Source organism: Pelodiscus sinensis, chromosome 8 (genome assembly GCF_049634645.1).
Source record: "Pelodiscus sinensis isolate JC-2024 chromosome 8, ASM4963464v1, whole genome shotgun sequence".
NCBI classification, from domain to species: domain Eukaryota; kingdom Metazoa; phylum Chordata; order Testudines; family Trionychidae; genus Pelodiscus; species Pelodiscus sinensis.
The window spans coordinates 28,670,076-28,697,138 of NC_134718.1; the positions used below are offsets into that span (position 1 = coordinate 28,670,076).

Consider the following 27,063-nt stretch of genomic DNA (forward strand, 5'->3'; position numbering starts at 1 on the left):
CCAGGGAGGTTGTGGAATCTCCATCTCTGGAGATATTTAAGAGTAGGTTAGATAAATGTCTATCAGGGATGGTCTTCTAGACAGTACTTGGTCCTGCCATGAGGGCAGGGGACTGGACTCGATGACCCCTCAAGGTCCTTTCCAGTCCTAGTATTCTATGATTCTATGATTCTTTGTTGCTTTTCTGTGAGCCTCCATTTCTCAGATAGGGTGAAAGAGTGTCTAAAAGATGTCCCCACTTCAGATGCAGCCCATACAGTGCTAACCTGGCACATGGCCCCAGTCTTCCAGCCAGAGGCATGAGCGATGCCTATAGGTGGGTGTAGTTGTCTCTAGCACACTATGTCCAAAGTCTTAGGCTGTCTACACACTGGGCCACTTATTCCGGAAAAGCAGCCGCTTTTCTGGAATAACTTGAAAGCTGTCTACACTGGCCGCTTGCTTTTCCGGAAAAGCAATGACGATCTACTGTAAAATTGTCAGTGATTTTCTGGAAAAACTATGCTGCTCCCGTTCGGGCAAAAGTCCTTTTCCAGAAAAACTATTCCGGAAAAGGGCCAATGTAGACAGCACAGTAGTCTTTTCCGCAAAAAAGCCCAGATTGCGAAAATGACGATCGGGGCTTTTTTCCGGAAAAGCGCGTCTACATTTGCCACGGACGCTTTTCCGGAAAAAGTGCTTTTCCGGAAAAGCATCCTGCCAATGTAGACGCTCTTTTCCCGGAAATACTTATAACGGAAAACTGTTCCGTTTTAAGCATTTCCGGAAAAGGGTGCCAATGTAGACACAGCCTTATAGACAAGACCCAAATTTTTCAGCAAGGTTCTTGGGTTTGCAGCAGGGCAGTGCTGGCAGGCAGACACAAGCAGTGTCTGAGACACTGGCATTGGATAAGCCAGTAATGCATTATGTCAGGAAATGTTGGGACAATGTCCTTAGCTTGGGGCAGGGGAGGTGGCCTGCAGGCAAGAAAATGAAAACACATTTCTCTCAAAAAGGAAACTCCAAAATTTTTCATTTTGGGAAGATCGTACTGTTCCAGTTACATAAGAACATAAGAACGGCCGTACTGGGTCAGACCAAAGGTCCTTCTAGCCCAGTATCCTGTCTGCTGACAGTGGCCAGCACCACGTGCCCCAGAGAGGGTGGACCGAAGACACGATCAAGCGATTTGTCTTCTGCCATCTCTCTCCAGCCTCTGACAAACAGAGGCCAAGGACACCATTTTATCCCCTGGCTAATAGCCCTTTATGGACCTAACCTCCATGAAATTATCTAGCTTCTCTTTAAACTCTGTTATAGTCCTAGCCTTCACAGCCTCCTCTGGCAAGGAGTTCCACAGGTTGACTACACGCTGTGTAAAGAAGAACTTTCTTTTATCAGTTCAACTCCCTACCACCACGCTCCCTCCAAAAACCACATGGAGTAGCTGGCTGCCCCCAACTTATTCCTCTGGAAACCCAGGCTCTCCAGCAGCCTGACAGGTGAGCTGACAGAAAACCAACCAGGTTCCCCTAGAAACCTACCTGCCATTCATAGGGTGGATGAATTTCCTGTCCTGTTAGGGGGAGTATTATGGGATTTCACCCTGGGAGGAGTGAAGGCACAACACTTCTCACTTGCAAGAGTGCACTCTCCAGAGACTGAGGAGTCAGGGGTGCAGCTCACCACGGCATCGGACAAAACTGCTGGTCTTAAAAAGTTTAAGAAACACGGACCTAGCGGCTACCAGAGCCTTCTGTTGGCAGTAAGTGGAGACATTCAGTGCTAAGCTGCAAATGACAAAATGATTCCTTAGGGCAGTGGGTCTCAAGGTGTGGTCTGCTAACCCATCTTGCAGGGGGCCGTGGGGCTCACCTCCGCAGTGGGGAGCCGTCACCAGCGCTCCACCCCCCGCCGCCCAGGTTGGAGTGCGGGGGAGGAGTCTTGCCCCGCTGCTCCCATTGGCCGGGAATTAGGTTTTTCGTGGGGTACCCAAGGCAGCTCAGCCAGCTTCAAAGGGGTCGCAGGCGGGAAAGTGAGGCAGCGCACTTCGTGCGGGGAGGGCGTGCGTTACGCAGAGCTGCCGTTGTGGCAGTGTGACGAGCCGGCGCATTGTCATCACCATATGCAGGTCTAGGCTGCCCCTCAGGCGGGTGGCGGTCGGGCGCTGACTCATGCTCCGCGGCTAGGGGGAGGGGAGCTCGGATAACGTGCGCCGCCTCCTAGTGGGGGCGGGGCGTGGTACTAGCCGCGCGCCGTGACAGGTCAGACCGGACACCGTGAGCGTCCCTGATTGCCCAGCGAGAGACAGTCACGTGTCCGCGCCGGCGCGCGAGAGTGGCAGTTGCGGTCTGCGCTGGGAGCGGCGGGAAGATGGCGGCCCCCGCCGGCTGGGCCTCGCTCTGTGAGAAGTTCCGCAGCTCGCTGAGCCTCTCCAGCGTGGAGTCCAAGAAGGACCCGGAGAACGAGCCCTATCGCTCCAAGTACGCCGCCCGGGAGCTGCTGGAGGAGATCCGGCAGCTGCTGGGCTCGGAGGAGTCGGCCGAGGGCGCCCGTGCGGGAGAGGCGGCGGCGCTGCGGGCCATGCGCCGGGCGGTGGTGGAGTACGAGCTGGGGGTGAACCACACCGAGACCGAGGAGCTCTCTGCGGGCGAGGAGCACCTGCTGAAGTGCACTCGGCTGCTGGAGCGCCACCGCCTCTCCCGGGACTGCGTCTCCCTCTACATCCAGGCCCAGGTAGGGAGCGGCTGCCACCCTGGAACCCGCCTGATTGACGAGCTGCTGCCACAGCGGGAGGGGAGGGCGCCCTGAGGATGTGATTTTCTCTCTTGAGCCTAATGGTGATAGAGATGTAGCCGTGTTAGTGTGATGTAGCTGAAACAAAATACAGGACTATGTAGCACTTCAAAGACTAACAAGGGGTGTGTCTAGACTACATGCCTCCTTCGACGGAGGCATGTAGATTAGCCAGATCGGAAGAGGGAAATGAAGCCGCGATTAAAATAATCGCGGCTTCATTTAAATTTAAATGGCTGCCCCGATCTGCCGATCAGCTGTTTGTCGGCAGATCGGGGGAGTCTGGACGCGATGCCCCGACAAAGAAGCCTTTCTTCATCGACACAGGTAAGCCTGGTTTCACGAGGCTTACCTGTGTCGATGAAGAAAGGCTTCTTTGTCGGGGCATCGCGTCCAGACTCCCCCGATCTGCCGACAAACAGCTGATCGGCAGATCGGGGCAGCCATTTAAATTTAAATGAAGCCGCGATTATTTTAATCGCGGCTTCATTTCCCTCTTCCGATCTGGCTAATCTACATGCCTCCGTCGAAGGAGGCATGTAGTCTAGACACACCCAAGATGGTTTATTCGATGATGAGCTTTTGTGGGCCAGACGAAAGCTCATCATCTAATAAACCATTTTGTTAGTCTTTAAAGTGCTACATAGTCCTGTATTTTGTTTGAGCCTAATGTTGGCTTATCTCCAGATGGGGGAATCTCCAGTCACTCTAGGACAGGGTAATATTTGGAATCGGTTAGGCCCGATCCCCATTTGCAGACTTGGGGTGTTCCTGACCTTTGGCAGGATAACAACATAATCCTAGCCAGGCCGTGGCACATCTTACTTGTGATTGGTAAGGTGATGTAAGTGGGAATATGAGTTATTGAAATACTGGAATCTTAAAAGTTTCAGAGGAGGAGCGGAGTTAGTCTGTAACAGGAAAAATTTAAACAACAAATAGACTAGTAATACCTTAGGATATTTCTACACTTGCTCCCTAGTCCGAACTAGGGATGCAAATGTAGCATACCAAAGTTAATAATGAAGTGCGGGATTTAAATATCCTGCGCTTGATTGGCATATTCGCGTTCGGTCACCAATTTAAAAATCCACTAGTCCAAATTAACTCGCCGCGTGTAGATGCGGTATTCCGAAGGAAACCCTTTCCCTCAGATTGCACAAGGAGTAACAGTTAATCTGAAAGAAGGGGTTTCCTTCAGAATACCGCATCTACACATGGTGAGTTAATTCGGACTAGTGGATTTTTAAAATGGCTACCGGACGCGAATATGATAATCCCGTGCTTCATTAGCAACTTTGGTATGCTACATTTGCATCCCTAGTTCGGACTAGGGAGCAAGTGTAGACATATCCTTAAAGATTAACAAAACATGTAGATGGTATGAGCTTTTGTGGGGGCAACCCACTTGGTTGAACATGCAATGTACTGCATTCTGCCATACCGAGTGGAAATATATCAACTACACAAAAACTCTCACAGATCCAAACAGACATCATCTTTCTTTCCAAGTGCAAACAGATGAACATCGTACCTAAGGGACTGAGGGTGAAAAACCCACTGCAATCTACATATCCCACAGACTACAGTTAGCGATTATGCCACACTCTTGCAAAGAAATTCAGGAACCACCTTATCAGCATTTTATTCAACAGACAGAAGAAAATCAAGGAGGAGCTCTCAACATTAGAAACTATCCTAGAAAACCAAGCTTCCATACAGACTTCATGTTTTCCAGACTTTACTAAAATTCAGTAAACCACGTACAAGGATCACTTCATCTCCCTTTGGAATAAAAAGGACAATAAACTATCCAAACTCCTACATGCTTCAAGATCTCTCATTCCAGATACTTTCAGTTCACCTAGCAATATTGTCAACGTATCCAACCTCTCTCTTAGGACAGATTCCTCCACGGGGCTATCTTGAGGACTCTCTTTCTGCCCCATCACCCCTACAAATATAATTCAGTTCTGTGGAGATCAGGAAGTCTATTTTCACTGCCTCCACCTAAAGGAATATTTCCAACACACTGATGTACAATACACTGACCTTTCTGCTCTCCCCTGCCAATCCTACAAGAGGAAGGCTTCTGTGTGGACCCCTACTAACGGTTGTAATGAGAGTCTTGACTTCTACAACAACTGCTTCCACAAACGTGCTCAAACTGCTGACACATGCTGTTGTTTGCTGACTATAACATACAGCCTCAGTCATGCAGAACACAATGCTATACGCAGCCTCAAACAATTCTAACATCATAATCAAAGAGGCTGACAAAGGGGGCACTGTAGTTGTCATGAACAGAACAGATTATGAACAGGAGGTGACCAGACAACTCACCAACACCAGATTCTACAAGCCTCTCTCCTGTGATCCCACTAAAGAATACCAAAAAACCCCTGAAACAACAACTCATGAAGCTCCCTGATGCTGCTTCCAGGACCAAATTTACACTAACACTTCTTCCCCCAAACCTGGAAATCCTGGACAACCCATATCTCAAGCATTGGCATGCTTACAATAGGATTATCTGGCTATACAGGAGGCCCCCAACTTGCGACGCAATTGGTTCTGGAGGAAGCGTTGCAAGCCGGGGGGCGTCATATCTTAAACTCGCATTTACGGTAGGCACCGTGCGCTGTAAATGCAGGCCAAGGACGTAAGTCAGGAGTTTCTGACCCCTTCCGCACTTACAAAAATGTGGAACTTACTCGGGCGGTTGCATCTCGGGGGCCTACTGTATTGACTCTCTACTCAGACCCTATGCTACCAGCACTCCTAGCTATCTTTGAGACACCTCAGATTTCCTGAAGAAACTACAAAACCTCATTAATTTTCCTGAAAACACCATCCTGGCCACTACTGACATAGAAGCTCTTTACACCAACATTCCACATGAGGATAGATTACAGGCTATCAGGAACACCATCCCCAATGATAGCACTGCACACCGTGTTACAGAGCTCTGCAACTTTGTCCTCACCCACAACTACTTCCGATTTGGAGACAATTTGTATCTTCAAGTCAGTGGCACAGCCATGGCACCCGTGTGGCACCACAGTACAGGCAGCCCCCGGGTTACGTACAAGATAGGGACTGTAGGTTTGTTCTTAAGTTGAATTTGTATGTAAGTCGGAACTAGTACATATTGTAGGGGAAATTCTACCCAAACATTTCTCCAGAGCTCAGTTTTATTCTCCCACACCTCACTTCCCTCAGTCCTTTATTCTCAAACTGAGGTGTCTGCTGAGAAAAGCCGCTCCGTGTCTCCCTGGTCTGCTGGGGGGAAGCAGCTAGTGCGGGGTTGCCTCACCCCGTTTGTAAGTAGGAATCTGATGTAAGTTGGATCCATGTAACCCGGGGACTGCCTGTATGCCAATGTCTTTATGGCTGACCTTGAACAGTGTTTCCTCAGCTCTTGCCCCTAGCATCCTTACTCTACTTACGCTATATTGATGACATCATCATATGGACCCACAGGAAAGAGACCCTTGAAGAATTTCACAGGGACTTCAACTTCCACCCCACCATCAACCTCCAGCCTGGATTAGTCCGCACAAGAGATACACTTTCTTGATACTACAGTACAATTAAATGATGGACAAATTTCTATCACCCTATATTGGAAAGCTACCAACCGCTACACTTACCTTCATGCCTCTAGCTTCCATCCCAGACACATTTCCCAATCAATTGTTTACAGCCAAGCCCTAAAATACAACCGGATTTGCTCCAATCCCACAGACAGACACAAACACCTACAGGCTCTATATAGAGCGTTTTTACAACTGAAATTCCCACCCGGAGAAGTGAAAAAACAAAAACATCAACAGAGCCAGAGGAGTACCCAGACATCAGCTACTTCAAGACAAACCAGGAAGAGAAAACAACAGAATTCTACTTGTCACCACCTACAGCCCACAACTTAAACCCCTGCAACGCACTATCAGCAATTTAGAACCTATCCTGGAAAATGACCCCTCACTTTCAGAGACCTTGGGGGAAAGGCCAATCCTCGCTTACAGACAAGCCCCTAACCTCAAACAAATTCTTACCAATAACGATGCAACACACCTCCATCAGAATCATCTAGGACTGTGGTCACCAACGCGTCGATTGCGATCTACTGGCTGATCTTGGGGGCCCAACTAGTCGATTGTGAGACTTTTGGGGGGCCCACCCTCCAAGATGAATACCGCATTGATGCTACCTCCAGGAACAACGGAGGTAGCGCAGGCTTCCAGCGGGGTGGGGAGTTCTGCAGCCTCGCGCCTGGTATCGGAAGTGCTCTTCCTCCCAACTGAACAGCCGGCTCGGTACCTAAAATTCCGGCCCGTCGCAAGCTGGGGACTTCGTTCCCCTGCTGCCTTCCTGCACGCGGGGAAGGGGTTGGGTGTCTGGGACTGTGCTGGCTCTGGCTGCTCAGGCAGCACATGCTGCCGCGGGGAGGGGAGGAGTAAGGTGCAAGCTTCCTGGGCGGTTGCCGTTGGTGTGAGCTGGGACTCCCCCTTCCTCTGTAGGCAGGCAGCAGGGGAATCAAGTCCCCAGCATGCCGGCTCCAGCTGCTTGGGCAGCACACGCTGCCCAAGCGGTTGGGGCTGGCGAGGTCTGGGACTCTCCCCGCCCCTTCCCTTATTTATTCTTGGATCTGGACTTCTAATACTCCTGTCATCTGACGAAGTAGGTTGCACCCACGACAGCTCATGATACCATGTACATGTTTTGTTAGTCTTTAAAGGTATGTCTACACTAGCCACCCTAGTTCGAACTAGGGTGGCTAATGTAGTAATTCGAACTTGCAAATGAAGCCCGGGATTAAAATATCCCGGGCTTTATTTGCATGCTCCCGGGCGCCGCCATTTTTAAATGCCCGGTAGTTCGGACTCCCTGCCCGCGGCACGGGCTAGGTAGTTCGAACTAAAGCTCCTAATTTGGACTACCGTTACTCCTCATTGCAGGAGGAGTAACGGTAGTCCAAATTAGGAACTTTAGTTCGAACTACCTAGCCCGTGCCGCGGGCAGGGAGTCCGAACTACCGGGCATTTAAAAATGGCGGCGCCCGGGAGCATGCAAATAAAGCCCGGGATATTTTAATCCCGGGCTTCATTTGCAAGTTCGAATTACTACATTAGCCACCCTAGTTCGAACTACCTATCCTGTGCCGCGTGTAGCCGTGGGCAGGAAGTCTGAACTATCGGGCATTTAAAAATGGCGGCGCCCAGGAACATGCAATTAAAGCCCGGGATATTTTAATCCCGGGCTTCATTTGCAAGTTCGAATGACTACATTAGCCACCCTAGTTTAAACTAGGGTGGCTAGTGTAGACATACCCCAAGGTACTACTACTCTATTTGTTTAAGTTTTTCCTGGAATCTTGAAGTTATGTTAGTATTTATACAGAGCTTTGAAAATGTAAAGTTGTGTTGCAGAATCTTAATGCACATTTCAGTGCTATTAAAAAAAATCTACTTGCCCTGTTCTTTAACATAGTCTTACACCATCTACATAAAAGCCCTGGCAAAGTAATGACAAACTAAAATTTTGTATAGCAAATTATTTGTTCATACTGCTCTGTATAGTGTATACTGAAATGTCAGTACAATATTTATATTCCAGTTGATTTATAATTAATTATATGGTAAAATTGAAAAAGTAGTCAATTTTTCAGTAATAATGCCCTGTGAGGTGGCACTTCAGTTTTTCCTATGCCTGATTTTTTGTAAGCACTTTTCAACTGAGGTAAAACAAGACAGATCAGACTCCTGAAAGGGGTACAGTAGTCTGGAAAGATTGAGAGTCCTGTTTCTGATTTGTGCTCTTCTCCATTGGCCAAACATGATTGCAGTTTGATTTGCCTGTTCCACTGTACTTCCAGTCCCATTGCCATAGTGTGTCTCTTAATGAGCACTAGGGATGTTAAGATATCAGTTATTTTAGTAATCATGTAGCTGCAACAACTTTTAGCAGTTACATGGTTACTAAAATGCTCTCCCTTGGGAGCGGGGCCAGGAGCCAGTGCACTCCCAGCCCCACTCCTGAGGAGCTCCCTGCGCTGCTGCTTCAGATACAGAGGTAGCAGCATGAGGTGGTAGATGGAGCGGGCTAAAAAATGGCTCCCTGCACAGACTGGCTTCTGCCTGCCACCCCTATCCACAGGGGGCCCTAGCACCCTGCGGACAGAAGCTGCTCTGACATCCTGCCTGCTTCCCTACTCTCCCCTCCCCCCTCCCCCGCTGCCTCTGTTAAACAGACAGAAGAGGGGAGGGGAGGTGGCTCTGCAGAGCTGGTACTTTTGGGGAGCTGGTTTTTAAACCAGCTCTCTCTCCCCCCCCCCTTCTCCTCCCAGCACTGGCTCCTGCCTCGGTGGGAGGCAGAAAGGGTGAAGCAGGTGTCTTCTTTGTGCGTGCTGGTTCCGAGAGCTGGCTTCCTGCATGTACCAGCAGCCACCTCCCCCTCACACACACACACACACACACACCACTGCTGAGAGAGGATGAAGGGGGTAGGTGGGAATGTGAGAACCAGCTCCTGCCTCCCGCTCACTGCCTCGGGTACAGAGGTAGCAAGGGATTGTGTGTGTGTGTGGTCATTAGAATTAATCAATAAGCCCAGACTTATTGGTTAATTGTTCAAATGACCAGAGTTCGCTGTCCAGTGTTCTGCTCATGCGCAGATCACCCAAACCCGGCTCTTCCGGGATGTAATCTACTCGCCATAGGTGAGTAGATTACATAGATTGTCGAGCCCTGCAAATGACTATATACTAACATCCCTAATGAGCACCATCTAGACTGATGTCTCTAAAAGAAGGGTAATTTGAGTGGGCTGACTGTGGAGGCATGTTGATAAAAATTACAGTTTTACCCCCTGCATTTCTTTAATATACAACTAAAGTATATTAAAACTTGCCTTTTCAAATGAGCAGCTATAGAAACTAAATTAGTGTGTGTCAAATTTGGAATGTTGATGAATGCTGAAATATTGATATTTGGAGAAGCTCTTTGAAATTGGAGAGCCTCCAGAAGCGATGAAAGAATTATTGTTAGATCTAAAAATACCTATCCCTTAACTCTCATGTATCAACTTTTCTTTCCGCCTTTGCCTATTAATGCAGATAGTCATTTAAATATCATCTGCTCTTTCCTAGCCCAAATTTTCATCTATTTTATCTGGCTTTGAAATCATAATGAATTTCTAATATCTTGGTCATTTTTATGTTAACGCTAATGCTATGGCTTAATTGCAGGGTTAATCGGAAATAAAACAGAGAAAGAATACTTGTTGAAAAATCACACACTTGAAATAATAGGATACATAAACACGTAATTTTCTGTATAAATGGATCTTTATTTTTGTTTGCTATAGTGTGATAAAGCATCTTTAAACAAATCATGGTAAAAATTATGGGCCAAGTGCTGCTTTTTGGGGGAAAAAATAAGAGCAACTCCCATTGACTCAAATAGGCTGTGTGTATTGGAGTGGAATTGGATTGTGTTTAGAGAACTTTGTTGTTAATAGTGAAATACAGAAAAATAACTATTTCCCCCTCTTTCTTTTTACATCTGTAGAACAATTTGGGCATCCTGTGGTCTGAAAGAGGTGAAATAAAAACAGCCCAGACTTACTTGGAATCTGCAGAAGCCTTGTATAATCAGTACATGAAAGAGGTACTTTTAATACAGCTTATTTCACACATATATTGCACTCTCTTTTTTGTGTGTGTTATGGCAACACCTAAAGAGGCCAGCCAGCACTGAGGATTATGCTGAGTCCAGTAGACTAAATTTTGTAAAAGATGGTCCATGTCCTGAAAATTGCATGTGTGAGAAGGACATGATTTTTGAGCCTTCATATACAAAAGCATTTCTTGTTAAACATTTTTTTTTTTCTTGAAAAAAAATCTTGGAGAAGCATGTTTTCTGAGTTTCCTGCTGGCAGTTACTGTGCTTCTGAAAAGTGATGTGTGCTGCTAGCACTATGAGAAGCTGAGATCTGATGTCATAACAGGGTCAATGCTAATTTAATAATCAGCAAATTGACTTAAATACTAAGATAAGTAAAATATTCATTGTTGAAAGGTTTTTTTAGCCAGAATTCAGATGGAATCTAGATTCCAGTAGTTTTCTTTAACATCATACTGATATAATTGTAAAGCTATCCCTTCTAATTAACCAGAAAAAAAGTTAATCTTGAATATTCCTGAACTGTCTGAATCATGTTTGTTGTGACAGTTTATAATGTTGCATGTGTAACTGCCACCAAGCAGATTTGAACCTGGGACTTCTGAAGCTCAGTATAGGAGCCTCTACCCTTGAGCTAAAAGCCAGGTGGCCCATGCTCTAGAGCAGTAGTCTCCAACCTTTTTACACCCAAGATCACTTTTTAAATAACAGAACAAGCCAAGATCTACTGCCCCGCCCCTTCCTTGAAGCGCCCCGCCCTCTCTATTCTCCTCCTCTCCATCACTTGCTATTCCCAATCCTTATACTGCTGCTTTTTTTCCCCCCCAATTCTTCTGTAGGAAGAGGTTTTTCCAACATTTGGCCTGTCTAGACTGGACCAAATGTCAGAAAAAACCCTTCTTTTGGAAGCCCCCTTATTCCTCGTGGAAAGAGGAATATAGGGGTGACTGAAAGATAATGTTTGCTGTTCCACTAAAAGAAGCGGAAGAACAAACGGATCCTGGATGCAGAACTGTTTTTCTGGGATATCTCCAGAATCCTGAAAAACTCCTGCAGTCTAGCCATACCCTCGCTGGGTTGAGACAGGATGTGTAGGCTCTGGGGTGGGAATGAGGGATTTGGTTGTGGGAAGGGGTGAGAGGTGCAAGCTCTGGGAGGAAATCTGGATACAGGAGGAGGTGGATAAGGGACACTGGCTTGGGGAGGGGGCTCCAGGCTTGGCAGTGTTGGGGTCAGATGTAGGGTTAGGATACTAAGCAAGCCACAGACTTCTGGATGTGAGGGTTCAGGAATTTGGGTTGGGGTATGTGAGGGGCTCAGGGCAGGGGATTCCAGTGTGAATGATAGGCTCAGATGTAGGGCCTGGGGGAAAGAGGGAGTGCAGGAGTGTTATGATGCTGTGGCCAGATGGGGGCTTGGCCCCAATTGGGTGTGTGTTGGCCAGGCTTCATTTTTAAATAAAATACTTTGTGAAATACAAGTTTCTGCATTGTCTTTATTTCTGAGAAGGGCAGGGAACCTGTTTTGAGTCAGGGGTCACTGACCCACAGAAGTCAGTTGGGGCCACACAAGTGAGATGTGAAAAAACCCTCCTCCAACCCTTCCCCCCCCCCCAAACTTCACGAATGTGGCCCCAACTGTGGTGGTGGGAGCAGGGGACATAGTGCTGGGTAAGGGTGCTAGTGGGGACAGAGTTCTGTGGCTGGGAAATGGGAAGAGGGGGCGGGGAACGGGGGGCCAAGGGGCATGGTGCCAGTGGGGGCAGGGAGTTTCCTGCACCCGCCCCCTCCCAGGATTCCACCCCCCCCCCCGTGAGGGAAGCCGGCATGCCCCTCCTCGGGTTCCCGCGCGCGCCTGCCCTGGGACCATCACGTATCCTTCCCCTTCCTGCGATGCAGGGAAACACCCATGTGCACCTGCCCTGGGGCTGACCCCCTCCATGGCATGGGGAAATCCCTGCGCATGCTTGTCTCGGGGACGACTCTTCCTCCTCCCCTCCCCCCCAGCACAGGGAAGCTGCTGCACTCCTCCTCCAGGGCTGACGCCCCCTCCCGCAACGCACCCGGCATGCCACAGACCTGTTGGAGGGGAGCAGCCAGCGCACTTCCGAACCCCCCGGAAGTGGCGCGAAGCTGCAGAATTTCCGTTCACCCTGCGGGAAGCCGGCAGTACCTCCATTGTCGCTGGAGGTAGGTAGTGGGGCTTCTCGGGGGTGGGAGGAAAATGGGGGGGGTGAACGCCTCGCGATCGAGTGTTGGTGACTATGGCTCTAGAGGTCTCTTGTTATCTGTTGCTGTGGTCTAGGTGCCACTGCATGGGACAGTGAACCACATTAGGTGTGTAGGTTACATATGTGTTTAGCTTTCTTTCAGAAAGCCTCTTGTGGGTCTCAGACAGTCTTGTTAATGACCAAACTTCTTATACATATTAGCCATTTAAGTTTTTGTCTCTTCTGTGTGATACCAGTGGGGCAACAGAGCCTTTGTTACTGTCTTTGCAGAACTGTTTATGCATTGTGATTGCTTCCAGAACTTTTTTTTCCCCATTGAAATTCAGTACACTGGGAGGTAGGAAAATTCCTCGTTAGTTTGACGTGTGTGTATTTTTGGCCCCTCTGTCTTTTTAAAAATATCCACTAGTTAATACCTGACACTCACTTCTGGCATTAATGCTGTCGACATTACTACCTGTATTAAAAGTCTGAACGTAGGAATAATTTTAAACCTGAAGAATATGCTGGTTCTATCTCTGTTAGAAATAGGGATGTTAAAAATTATTAACTGTGTAACCAATAGAAATTCTATCAATTACTGGGCTTCTGAGGCTCCTGACCCTGCAGAGGCCACCTAGGCTCCTTAGGGTGCTGAGACCAGGGCTCCTGGCCCCACAGGACTGCCGCTGTTTCTGCCAGCCCTAAGAAAAGTGTAACCCGTGCCAGTAACTGATAAACTCATGTTTATCAGTTAACTGATTACCTGGCGCACTCTTACATCCCTAGTTAGAAACTGGGCCATTGCTGTCTTATTTTACTTAGCTTACTAGAGTTCATGCAGTGTTTCTCTGAATAGACTGAATTGATATGGAAAGCTGGAATAATAGTTTGAGAATATTATTTTATGAGATTAGTTTTAGATTGAATTTAAAATTTTGAGGTCTGTACAGTTGTGTTTACTGCCTAAGGGGTGGCGTCTGAGGTTTGGATATTAAATACAGCCTTCAAAGAGCTTTTTAAAATCAAGTCTATTCCCTTCTTTTGCTTCTTTATGATCTGTAAAGAAGGTTTGAAAGCTTTTATGTTTGTGACAAAATTGGTTAAGATTCTATATCTTGGCTCCAGACAGTTTAAACTACTTTTGGCAAGTAAGGCAAAAAGCCCAGAAATTCACAAGAATAACAAAGTCCTGGAATGATTAAAAGGGACTTCAGAAATGTCATATCTGGTCTCTTGGAATTTGCTGATGAATTTGTTGGAAATCTGAGGGAATGTATTATGAGATGTTGTACCTCAGCTGAATTGGTGGAAATCTTTTAATAAATGCTTTTTATTCAACTATGTTAATTAGTCATTAATGCTGAAAAAAGCATTAAACAAATTGACTCTCAAAATCCTTTCCTTCCTGGATTGTTTAGCTTTTGCACTTTTACGATGTCATCACTGTTAGTTTTCAATTACATCCTTTTCCAGGCTAGTCAAGACCTGAATAAAAAGACCAGCAGAGTGAGCCTATATAAAACAACTACTTTCTGGGTTCTTTTAATAACGAAGCAAGAATAGGCACTAGGGATGTAAGCACCTAGTCAATTATCCAATAAGCATATGCTATCTATCAGAGAGGCAGCAGTTGGGGGAGTGGGAGCTGGCTTAAAAGCTGTTTCTCCCAGCACCATCTACATGGGGTGCAGTGGGGAACTGGCAGCGCTTCTGCTGCCCTGCTCCATTTCAAAAGCAGAAGTACCACAGGGAACGTGGGGCGAGCAGGAGACTCAAGCAGTCTCCTACTGGCTCCATGCTCCCTGCAGCGCTTCCACCTTCAAAATGTAGCAAGAGCCCTAGCTGTTGCTACATTTCAAAGGCAGAGATGCCCTTATTGACTAATGAATAATAAAGTCGATGCAAAATCCATCAACTATTCGATTAGTTGATTAATCTAAATTTAACATCCCATATAGGCACAAACCCATTCCACACACACCCCACCTCCAAGCCTCTGCCCCATGTCTCATGGAGAGTATATCTCAGCTACTGCTCCTTTCTCTGCAGAGTCACTCCAGGAAGGAGGGAGAGGTGGATTGCCCCAAAGAGTTCTATTCTGGCCAAGGCTTCAATTTTATTATAAGTGTAAAGACTAGAATGACTCTAATGTAAAACAGGATTAACACATTCATCTCATGAGTTTGGTTCAGATTCCCTTTGCCTCATGGTACATCTTGAAAATACAGACAAACCAAGCCTGTTGCAGAAGTTCCTACCTCTTGATTTTATTCTCTTAGCTTGGCTGAGACCATGTAGCTCAACAAATAAGGTACTGGGTTCTGGTTCCAACTCTTTCACTGAGTTGGGGAGACATTGGGTAAGTCCTTCTGCCTCTTTGTGTGTCAGTTTCCACACCTGTAACAGGAGAGTAGTAATCCTCCTTTGTAAAGTGCTTTGAGAAATATGGGTAAAATATCAGTGTAGAGTGAAGAAACATTTATCTGCTGTTCATTTTTTTTAAATGATCAAGCAATAATCTTGTAAACTACTAGTACAGCTAGTTGCACTGCCGAACTGAGTTCAGTGTTGAAAATGCCCACATATTCACTCTGATACCATTGTTGGACCTAACCAAGTGAGTTACAAGATCAAGAACACATATTCCTGCGCATCCAGAAATATAATTTATGCTATCATGTGCCGAAAGTGTCCGTGCACATTGGACAAACGTCTCAGACACTTCGCCAAAGGATCAATGCCCACAAAACAGATATTAGACAGGATCACAAAGAAAAAACAGTTTCTTGCCATTTCAGCCAGAAAGGACATTGTCTCAATGACTTGATTACCTGCATTCTGCTTCAAAGACCTTTTAAGACTTCACTTGAAAGAGAATCCTCTGAACTGTCATTCATGCTTAAATTCGACACTCTACACTCAAATTTGAATAAAAACGCTAATTATCTTACCCATTACAAAGATAGCTTTCCCAATTATCACCTCTAATATCATTAGCTCACAGACATTTACCTTCCCCCCCCCCCCCATCCCCGTTCTGTTCTGAAATTTGATTTGTCCTTTTCATATATGTTCATTTTTTTTTAATTGTATCCTTTGGTATATATGGTTGTGACAATTTTCTTCCACTATTTGATCTGAGGAAGTGGGTCTGGCCCACAAAAGCTCATCGCCTATTAAACCATCTTGTTAGTCTTTAAAGTGCTACACAGTCATGTTTTTTGTATCTTTGGAAAGAGTGTTTTATTTTCTATTGAACCTAATAAACTGAAATTGATTCATCATGGGAGACTGAACCCATACTCTCTCCAGGGATATTGTTATGCTTTCACACGAGTGATTTTACTTCTCACAAAGTAGTTCACTGTGGGACTGTTCATGATTAAAGCTACTCGTGCACATCAGTGCAAGCTGGATCAGGCCTCATGGTGGGTATTTTCTATGCTTATAAAATACTGTAGGAAATTAAGTGAAAGATACTTTGTAGGTGCTAGTAGTGTATCTTCATAAATTCATTCTTTCTTTGATGTTTGTATACATTAAATCTGAATCCAGGATAAATTAGTTGGAGGGCAATGTAATATTTTAAAAAATATACATGGTAGTTGTATTCAAGAAAAGTCATTTTATAATGTAGTAGACAAAGTGAGGCATGCTGGGTTTTTTTCTTCAAAAAACTTTTTATGGACTTCAGGAAATCACATTACGGGATATATTCAGAAGTTCTATGGCAAATCAACATCTGTTGTTGAATTTGGAATAGAAAAACCTGAAAATGCACATAGGTCTTTCTGGTCTTGCATTGTGAGCTTCACACTGCAGCCAACAGAGGGAGCACTATCATCAACTACTCTTAAATTGCAGGCTGTGTATTGGATTATCACATACTGCTGATTCTGTTGCAGAATGGGAACCCTCCCCTTGATCCTAATGAACATTTCATGGCTGAAGAAGAAACACTTGCAGATCAAGAGAGATCAAAAAGGTGGGTGCCTTATAGCACATATGTTTAAAATGTAAGTGTGTGATGGATGTTTTTAAAAATAAATAAATCTAAAGCAAGAATCAAATTGTCTTCCCAGGTTTGAAAAAGCCTATACCCATACATTATATTATCTGGCCCAAGTATACCAACACCTGGAAATGATTGAGAAGGCTGCCCAGTATTGCCATACTACCCTTAAACGACAGCTTGAGTACAGTGGCTACTATCCAGTAGAATGGGCTCTGAATGCTGCTACTTTGTCACAATATTATCTCACTAAGGTAACCATTTAAATGTGCTCTGCTATGGTTATGACTTATTAATCTCCAGTCATAAAATAATTACAAAGTTGCCATTTCAGTAGTTCTTTGAGACATGGTGCCAACTAAATTTTAAAATGTCCTCCTTTAAGCACATAAACAGTCCTCAGATGTCAAACATCTGTCTTAGGGAAGTGCAGTGGTTGCCCTTCCCAGGGTAGCATGTTGCCAACAGTTAAAGTGAGCAGAGAGGTTAAATTCAAGTGCAGTGGGCACAGTGCAAATAATAACGATGGTGGTGTGTGATGTGGTACTTGTCAGCTTTTTTTAAAAGGTGAATCATAAAGGAAAATAACTTTTAAATTACCTACTACTATTACTTATTCAGCCAAAGCAGATACATTCAGGATTAAGTCTTATGCTGCATACTTTAAGTAATTGTTCTTGAATATTTTAGCACGTGCATAAAATGTATTGGTTATGTGAGTACCCACCAGAACAAATCATATAATGGGTGCCGTGTTGACTTCACGTCTCTACAGCCAAACAACTCACTGCTTTGTGAAGTACGTCTTTTTTTGTATATATATATGAGACCTTTCTTACTAAAGACAACTCAAATTCTCGTGTTCTGTAAAAGAGTTTGGAGCTTTGGAAACTTCTGCAATACCACTCAATGAAAAATAAAGCTTCAGTAGTAACTCGTCATTCCTGTACCTTTTTGAGGAGATGTACTTGATGGTTAATTCCATCAATTTTACTCAGTGTGTGAGTAAAGGAATCTGAATCTGACTCAAAGTATAGTCAGTTGATGTGCAGCTCAGAGTTGTATTATGCCGTATAATACCATGTTTACCACAGACCTCAGGAAGTGACATTAGTATAAGCGTAGCATGGAAAGAATGTATAATATTTGGTGATTCAGTCCTGCTATAAAAGGCAGCGACTGCCTTTGTGGGAGTTGTTGGTTGAGATGGGGTACATGGTAGGAGGGTGCTATATTCCATAGTAGATATAAAAAGTCATCTTTCCTCTCCAGTTTTACAGTATTATGTCTATATTTTCTAGTGTCTAAAGGAAAATTCCCCATGGAACCTCAGTTCTGCAATTTCCCCATTTTTACGTGTCCTAACTATACAACTTAGGAACTTATTTAAGTAAAAAATAGCAGCTCATTAGTTTTTTCATACCTTTGATTGAACATTGCTGTTTCTCTCCCCCACAGCAATGCTTTATGGAGTCTCGACACTGTTTAGCAGCTGCCAATGTCATCTTTAGCCAAGCTGGACAAGTTCCTTCCGCAGAGGACAGTATGTTTGTGTTTGTTTTGTTAGCTTTAATCAAGTAGCTTTGAAATAAGCATTGTTAGTATAGCTGTTAAATGCTCATATGTTCATCGTTTGGGAGCTCTAGTAGTATTTACAATTCCCTTTATTTACCCTCTCATTATCTTTCCTTATACCAGTAATACTGGTAAACTGGGTTTTTAGTTTAACATTTCTTAAGATTGGGCACATGTAAACACATTGAGAAAAGCTCAGATATTTATTGCTGAAGCAACGAGGAGTTCTGTGGAACCTTAGGGTGTGTCTAGACTACAGGGTTTTGTCGACAAAAGTAGACTTTTGTTGACAAAACTATACCTGCGTCTACACTGCTGCTGAGTTCTGTCGACAGAATATCGACAGAACTCAGCAGTTTTGTCAACGGCTGTAAACCTCATTCTACGAGGAATAACACCTTTTGTTGACAGAGTTCTGTCGACAGAAGGCGTTATTGCATCTACACTGTCCTTTGCGTCTACACTGTCATGTCAACAGAACTGGATGTAGTCTAGACGCTCTTTGTCGACAGTATCTGTCAACAAAACTTCTGTCGACAAAAGCCTGTAGTCTAGACGTACCCTTATAGACTAACAGATTTATAGGGACATAAGCTTTCATGGGCAGAGACCCACTTCGTCAGATGTTGTTACTGATGTTTCAGGAATTTCACCAGAAAGTCGGTTGATTGTAAAATTGACAGATGTTAGAAGTTGCCAGAAGGATTGAGAAAATAACACATTGGGGCAGTTCTAAAATAAGAACATCTCTATCCATGTGTTCTCAGGATATGGAGGGGAATTTCCTCCCTTAACTTTTAAGGTGCTGGCTCTCTCACAATCACAATACAGTGTATAATCTGCTTAGAGCAATCCCTAAATGAAAACTATTTAATAAACCTGATACAAGAAGACATGCCCTGAGAAAAGGCCTAAAATGAAAACATCAGAAGAAAAGCAGTTAAATTACAGGGTGTCTTTACATGTATCACTTGACATGGTGTAGTCTCATTAGATGCTACTTAAGACATTGTAGTCATATCCTTGACTTACTTTGTAGTGGTGTAATGAAGTAACAACTCTTATATAAGCAAAAGCAAGTGGAATAGAATATACCCTCCTAAAGAAACAGCCATTCTTCTGAGGGGTCATGGTCACGTGACTATAGCTGTTCTCCTTGAAACATCTACTTCTCCATTACTACTTTTAAAATGGTAAGCTTTGGTTTGCACATCTGCAGTACAATCCTGTGTGATTCCAAGGTTTGGACAATTGAAAGGTTCACATAAATGAGGCTTTAGACATGAGTATCAGCTGAGTACTTGCTGATAAAAATCAGGGGTGGCAAAACTGATTGACTGTCTGATCCACAATGGCAGTTTTCAGAAGCCCAAGATCATGGGTGCACCTGCCAGAGCTCAAGGCTTCAGCTTTCCAGGGTACCCTTCCCAGCTGGGCGGAAACCAGAGACAACATAGTAGCCCCATTCAGTGACATGGTGCCATCGGTCCTCCTCCCTGGAAGCCAGCTGCTGGAGTTTGCAAGCTGGGAGCTACAGCCCTGAGCAGAGAGAGCAGCAAACAGCTGGGAGCTGCAGGAAAAGCTGCTGCTATTGTTGCTACCTCTTCCCTGGAGCTAAAGCAGCAGCCCTTCCCTGCAGTTCTTAGCTGTTTGCTGCTGCCTCTCCACATTTGGGGGGGAATGTGGCTCAAGCTGTTGGGGTGGCTAAACCTTTAAACAGTTTGCTTTCCAACTCCCAGGCGGCACCAGTTGTCTCTAGCAGAAGCCTCTAGCCCCATCACTCCACCACAGGTAAAAGCACCAAGTTTCCTCTTCACCTGCCTGGTCCGGTAGATGGAGAAGGGAGGGGGAGCGGTTGGCACGCTTTAACTGTAAAAAAATAAGTTTGGTCACTCTTGCTTTAGATTCATGGGAGACTGAGCTAGTATTCAAAAGGCTGTGTTTTGGGGTTCCCCTGCCCTGCCATTGCTTCAGTGAGTGTTGGCTAGTTTTCAAGGGTTCATGCTAATTGGAATGTAGTCCCTTAATTACAATTGACATGAAGGTTAAATACAGCTGAAGAAAACACAACTAAGCTTCCTTACACCAGAGTTCAGTCAGCTGGGTTGCACTATATATAAGCATCATCCCTTATGACTTTTTTTGGAAACACATAAAGGGTGACTATATAGCTCATGTAGCTAGTTTAACTTCCATCATTCTGTTCAATCAAACTATATGTCAAACTCCCTTGATCCATCCTATGTCTGCCATGTCTATTTAGATTATATGCTCTTCAGGGCAGGGGCCATTGTCGTGTTTGTACAATACTGTACACAATGGGGGCATCTTTCTTAGCTGTTCCTTAGGCACTGTTATAATAAACCTGTTAAATGATTATAGAAGTATATGAACAGTGAAGGTTTCTACTTCCAGCACAGGATTAAGAGTTAAGACACAATTCTGTTTCCAGCTCTGACACAATCTTCCTGTGTGACTTTGGGAAATTACTTAACCTCTCTGTGCCTTAGTTTCTTATCTGTTAATTAGGAGCAATGATATGCATAGATGAGGAGGCTAATGTCTTGAGATCCTTGCATGGAAGATTCTATACAAGTTCACAGTGACTTTTATTACAGCATACTACGAATTCCTCCTTACTCAAGTTTTGTATTCTTTGCTTCCTTACTATGAAAATCATATGGAAAGTTCTGGGATCTAAAACATGGTAATAAGCTCCAGATTTTCAAGCAAGGGGCTTTATCAACCAATAATATGTCATATTTTGGCATACAAAATGGCCACAATTCATCAAATCTCTCCTAATGGAGAAAAAGCTAGGTTGGTCAGGCAAGGTCTAGAGTTACTTCATCTGAGTACTTGCTGATAAGAATACCTGCTTAAAGAAGGCACATGTCACAAAGTATACAAATGTTTTGGCTTTGTTTTACTAACCATGGGCTATATATACAGTGCAGGGATTCTTAAACTAATGAACAAATGGAGGTCAATTTGAGGCTATTTGATAATTCTCCTTTTCCACCTCGAAGCCCTCTCCTCCAATTTTAATGTAGTGCCTGTGAAAGCTACCACCTTAATAGCAGTGAAGACTAATGCATCCTTTGTATACAGAGAACAAGACTGGTGGCAACAGTAGTGCAAACTTCCCCACATTGTCCCACCAAGATGAGTTTACTTCCCTTTGAAGAGGCACGATAGTTCAGTTTTAACGTCTGTTTAATCTTTGGTGCTTTTGTTGAGACGTCAGCAATGTTGCAAATTGTGGTGGGGAACTTAAGGGGGAGAAAAGGAGAGCATAAGAGTTTATTGGCTAGCAAGACTTCCTGTTCCTGTACTTTGGATTGGGCACTGACTCCGCTTCCTTAATTTGTTAGTCTCTATTTCATTATAATTCTTAGGGCTGTTGCAAGAGCTATGTCTTAATCACTCGCTTTTTTTTGAAGGGCGGATGGGCTCTCACTTTAGCACAAAAAACAAATCTGGTTATTATATTCTGGAAAAACTCCAAGACCAGGTGGGCTTCCTGTTACATATCTCTAACTGTTTTTAAAGGCAATTATTGGTGCACTGTAATTCATCTTCTGTGTCTGCTAGAATTAGGGATTATGATCTTTGCACTCTTTCCTTTGTAGTGCTAAGACAGAAAAATATCCTGACCAATGTAAATGATTGTTTGTAACATTTGAGCTGGAATATTTCACTTCTCCTTAGCACTATGTGATGTGTATTTATCAGATGAAACAGAACAAGACCAGCAGGATCTTCGACAGAGAAAAGCTGAAATTGCAAGATGCTGGATTAAGTACTGCTTGACTCTTTTGCAGAGTGCTCGGAAATCGCTTGAGGTACTCAAAGATTAGTTTTAAACAATTGTGAATAGAATAAATGAAAACTTTGTTTATAACAGGGAAAACTTCACAGCTAATCATTAAGGATGCATAGTTGCACAACCTGTAATCAGGAGACAAATATTTGAACTCTAGGTTATACATGTTCTTAAAACTGCTAACTCTTTAATTAAGCTGTTTTAAGTATGGAAACAGGATCAAAAAAGATGTTTGAAGAACCCTGCAGGACAGAACGTAACAACTTTACAAGTCTCCCTGATCTTTATCCACAATGTCCCATAATTCAGCAAACCAGTGAAGTATATGTTCATGTGTGAGCATGTGGGGTAATGTGATCCTTATTCAGCACTCAATGTCCAGATAGTTCACTTGACTTCCAATGGGACTACACCAGGAGTCAGCAACCTTTCCAAAGTGGCATGCCAAGATTTAAGCCTCCTTCCCTGGGTTGTGCCGCTCTCTTGGGTGGGGTAGGAGGGTGTTCTCTCCACCATGTGCCCTGTGGACCACTTGGGTCAATGCAAAACTTTCTGCAGACTATCAGTTGCTCATGGAAACTCACCATTAATTACATAATTACGCTCAAGCCATTTTACTAGTGCTGCAGCTGGGGAGAATGGTTTAATTTAAATTATTAAATTAAGAATTTTAATTTGTTCATGTTAGTTTATCAAACTTCATTTTAAATAAAGTAAAATATTATGTCCAACACAAATGGTTTCCATGTTTTCTTTCTTTATGGCAGGGTGGAAAACCTTTTTTGGGTTGGGGTTCACTGAAAAATCAGTTGGGGATCATACATGTGAGAAGCAAAAAAACTCCTCCAACCCTAACTGAGATACCTCAATCCTCTGACACTCCAGCCCCCACAGGATGAGGGAAAGGGACAGGGAGGACTGAGATTCAGGGCTTCGCATAGGCCAGATTTACTTTTCTGGGGTTTCAGAGTTAGTGGATTTTGTGGACCCCCTTAGGCTCTGGAGTGGGAACAAAAATGAGGGGTTCAGTGAATGGGATAGAGATGTGGGAGGTGGGGTGCAGGACAGTGAGGAAGGCAGGGTCTGGAATGGAGTTTGGCAGCAGGGTTGTGTGGGGGTATGAAAGGGAGTTTGGGGGTGGGAAGTGATTGGGGGAGTAATGCAGAAAAGGTGAGAGGGTGAGAATGCAGCCAAATAGCTAGTTGGGGAGGTAGGTGAAGAAGTGGGGAGTAAAGGAAAATGCAGCTTCTGCAAAGTAAAATTGTATTCTTCCCCCCCCCCACATGTTCCCTCTGCTCCAGCCTCACTCCCTTCAGCCCCATGATCTCCATCCTCCCAGCCTGATCTGCTGCATTGCCCCATGCCCTTTAGTGCAACCCATACCCTCTCCCATCCTGCCACTGCATCCTCTCATACACCCCCTTTTGCCCCCACATTCCTGTTCCTCTAGTCTACTCACCGATAAAGTAGCAGCTAGGGTTGTTAAATATCAGTTCATTGAATAGTTGATTAACCTAATGAATTCTTATCAGTTAGTCGACTATTCTGTAGTTCTCAGGAGTGGAGCTGGCAGCTAGTGCTCCCTGGCCCTACTCCCAAAGAGCCCCCTGCCACTCCATGCTGCTACCTTTGTATCAGAGGCAGCAGCATGGGGTGTCTGGAGGGAGCTGATCTGCAAGGGGAACCAGTTTAAAAACCAACTCCCCTTATGGACTGGTTGCCTGTTGACTTGTGCTGCTGCTTCTGTTACAGAGGCAGCAGCGCAGGGTGGCAGCAGCCCCTGTCCTGGGGGCAGGGCTGTGCTCCTGGACCCAGCACAAGCTTGAACTGAGCCGGGCTGCCTGCCCACCTACCCAGTTCCTAATACACTTGAAATGCAGAGCTGAAGCAAGGATAGGTCCTGGACTCAGCATGAAGCAGAACTGAGCTGGGCTGTTGGCCAACCTGCTAAAAAAAATGTACTGGGGCGGGGAGGCGGGGAATGCATGTAGTCTGTAACATTAATCTATAAGCTTTTGCTTATTGGTTAATCGATACTGTTACATTCGTAGCAGTGCTGGGGCCCCGAGAACAGCAAGCCCCCCCCCCCCCAAGCAGGAAGCCAGAGCTGGTGTTCCAGCCTGCAATGTCACAGATAAAGCTGGAGCCACAGCTCTGGTTCCCCACTGTGCTGGGGGGGGGGAGAGGAGGTGCAGGGTTGAGCTCCCACCTTGCCCCCTGGACTACACCTTGCCATTCAAGGAGGTGCTGAAGTGCTTTGTTGAATTGAGGCCTGAAAAGGCTCCATTGTTTGCCTGGATAAAATATCCCCGTAGGGTGGAGACATACTTCTAGAATATCCATATTAAATAAAACTCATGCCCTGTAGGGGTAAAATCAAAATTTAGGTGTAATGTAGTGAGCATAATTTTTAATATACAAGACTAACATGCCCACTTTCTTGCCTTACTGTCAGTGGTGACTGCTGGGGAGGAGACACAAGGGGGCCACGAGTCGTGATCACCTGATATGACTCCTCCCTGTACCACCCAGAGGAGGGTCCTGTCTCTTCCCACTCTTGCTCCACTTCACCTCTCCCCAAAGCCTGCACTCCCAAGAGATTCAGCCCTGGGGACCAACGGGGGGGGGGGGGGGGGCGGGGGGGCGGGGACATGGTACTGGCAGCAGGGATTGCGCCTCTGTACTCTCTGGCAGTGACGGGGGAAGAGGAGTGACCAAGCCTTATCCCCTGGTTCTCAGCTGCATTGCGTCGCTTCCTCCTGCTGTAAGTCAGTAGGAGGGAAGGATGGGTGACCTCTGCTGCCAGTGCCAGGCCCCTGCTAATCCCATGGGAACCAGGGTGGTTGGAGGGCTGCAGACCTTTTGCTTCTCTCCCCCCCGCCTCCCACATTGGGAGGGCACATGACCATTCCTCCCCCTCCCCACGCATTGCTTCTACTTGCTATAGGAAACTTCTGTTTGCACTGAAGACTAATCAAAAGCAGCTTCAGGGCATGTTATTTTCTGTAGCTACATGTATTTTAAGCTAACATGCTCTGTCATTTTAGGACAACATTGGAGAGCTGGATCCTGACAGGCAATCAGAACTTAAAGCCCAAAGGAAAAAAGAGGAAGATGAGAAAGAGAAAGGCAGAAAGAAGGCTGTCCTCTTCGGAACCAGTGATCTTTGTGACTCTATATTAGCCACAGAAGAGAAAGTGAGCTGTATATGCCCTTTAGATTTTCAAGAAGCCAGAGAAGTCTTCCTAGTCGGTCAAAATTATGTTCATGAAGCAAAAGAATTTTTTCAGTTTGATGGCTATGTTACTGACCATATTGAAATTGTTCAGGACCACAGTGCCTTGTTTAAGGTGCTTGCTTTCTTTGAAGAAGATTATGAGAGACGCTGCAAGATGCACAAGCGTAGAATAGATATGTTGGAGCCCATGTACGTGGATTTGAATCCACAGTTTTACCTGCTGATCAGTAGGCAGCTTCAGTTTGAATTAGCAGATACCTATTACGAGATGATGGATTTAAAGGTAGCTATTGGTAATAGGTTAGAGGAACTGGACTCTCATACTATAAAAAAAATTAATTCTCTGGCTCAGTTAGCAGTCAAGTACTATGAACTCTTCTTAGATTCTCTGAGGAACCCAGATAAGATATTTCCTGAAAAACTCGAGGACGATGTCCTTCGCCCTGCAATGGTGGCCAAATTTCACATTGCACGACTATATGGCAAACTTATTACTTCTGATGGCAAGAAACAATTGGAGAATATGCAGAGCTCATTGGAATATTACACATTTCTGGTTGACTATTGCGAGAAGCATCCAGAAGCTGTCCAGGCCATAGAAACTGAACTAGAACTCAGTAAAGAAATGGTTGGCCTGCTTCCAACAAGAATGGAGAGGCTAAAAGCCAAGCTGTCTCCTTTCAGTTAAATCCCTTGTCTTCAGTGAATGGAAATGTGCAATATTAAATGATCTCTGTCAAACATACTCTGGAACAGTTTGCATTCCTTCTTGTTGCCGTTACCATTCAGTTGTCTGCAGCTTGAAGATCCAGCTATGGAAGGCACTATAGAACCTTTTTAAAATTGAGAACTGTCCAGTTTAGTTGCTCATCCATGCTAATGGTATAAACTGAAAATGTAAAGTGCTTGTCCATTGATTACTTGTATAGCATGCTTTCATGTAAATACAAACTCTTCCTTCTGTACTTCCTCCAGAACATAATTCAGTTTCTAAATGTAGTAGTGTACTTTGGATGTTTCTTTTAAAGGAACCTTTTGGATAGCTTGATTGATCCTAGAAATTTTTTCTAAGAATCAGACTTTTAGGCATGCTACTAGAAAGGATTTTAGTCTTTCTAACCCATGCTCCCAAGATTATCCATATGAAAAGGAGCCTTATCATAATTGTGTTCTGTATTTTTGTATGTTGCAAAGTGGCTTTTCTTGCATTGTCGGACATCTATTAGAGGCTCAATAAATGGACTTGCTTGACTAAACTCTTTTTTACTGAGTTCTTCTGATGATTTAATTTTCATTTGAGACTGTGGTTTCAGGCTCAGTTTACCTTAGGGCCAGTGGCAGTCCTCAATCCTAGAGGAAAAGTGGACACCCTTCTTCCCCCTCGCCCTCTCCCTCCAGGCAGGGCTGCGCGAGTTAGTGGGGTCTCCATGCACTCCCCTGTGTGTGTGTGTGTGTGTGTGTGTGTGTGTGTGTGTGTGTGTTCTGGATCTGTTACTCCCAGGTGATTTTAACCCCCCCCCCCCCGGGGAATTTCCACTGCCACCATTGACAAGGCTAGAGTGGCTGACAGCTAGCTCAGTGCTCATGCCAAGCACATCCCGGAGGCAGATGTATGCAGAGCAGTCCTGTCCATAGGACAGTTCAGGGCAGCTGCCCTGGGCCCTGTGTTTTGGGGAAGGTCCTGCAGTGGCAGCCCCAACCATCCTATGGATGGGATGGTCCCTCATACTCAGGTTA

General features: G+C 45.0%; 1 protein-coding gene across 1 annotated transcript; it reads left to right on the forward strand.

Moving 5' to 3' along the window:
* The first annotated feature begins 2,041 nt into the window (after positions 1-2,041).
* Positions 2,042-26,597, forward strand: KIFBP (kinesin family binding protein). Its single transcript, XM_075934935.1, has 7 exons — positions 2,042-2,718; positions 10,350-10,448; positions 16,581-16,660; positions 16,758-16,941; positions 18,146-18,230; positions 21,998-22,107; positions 25,136-26,597. Exons 1-7 carry the CDS (start codon positions 2,356-2,358, stop codon positions 26,012-26,014), a joined length of 1,800 nt encoding a protein of 599 aa, XP_075791050.1. The 5' UTR covers positions 2,042-2,355; the 3' UTR covers positions 26,015-26,597.
* Positions 26,598-27,063: the final 466 nt, after the last annotated feature.

Excerpts from the sequence above, each read along its gene's own strand:
- KIFBP (XM_075934935.1), top strand. The coding sequence starts at position 2,356 with ATGGCGGCCCCCGCCGGCTGGGCCTCGCTCTGTGAGAAGTTCCGCAGC. Across the intron at positions 2,719-10,349 it reads CCCTCTACATCCAGGCCCAG|AACAATTTGGGCATCCTGTG; the intron begins GTAGGGAGCGGC and ends TTACATCTGTAG. Across the intron at positions 22,108-25,135 it reads GTGCTCGGAAATCGCTTGAG|GACAACATTGGAGAGCTGGA; the intron begins GTACTCAAAGAT and ends CTGTCATTTTAG.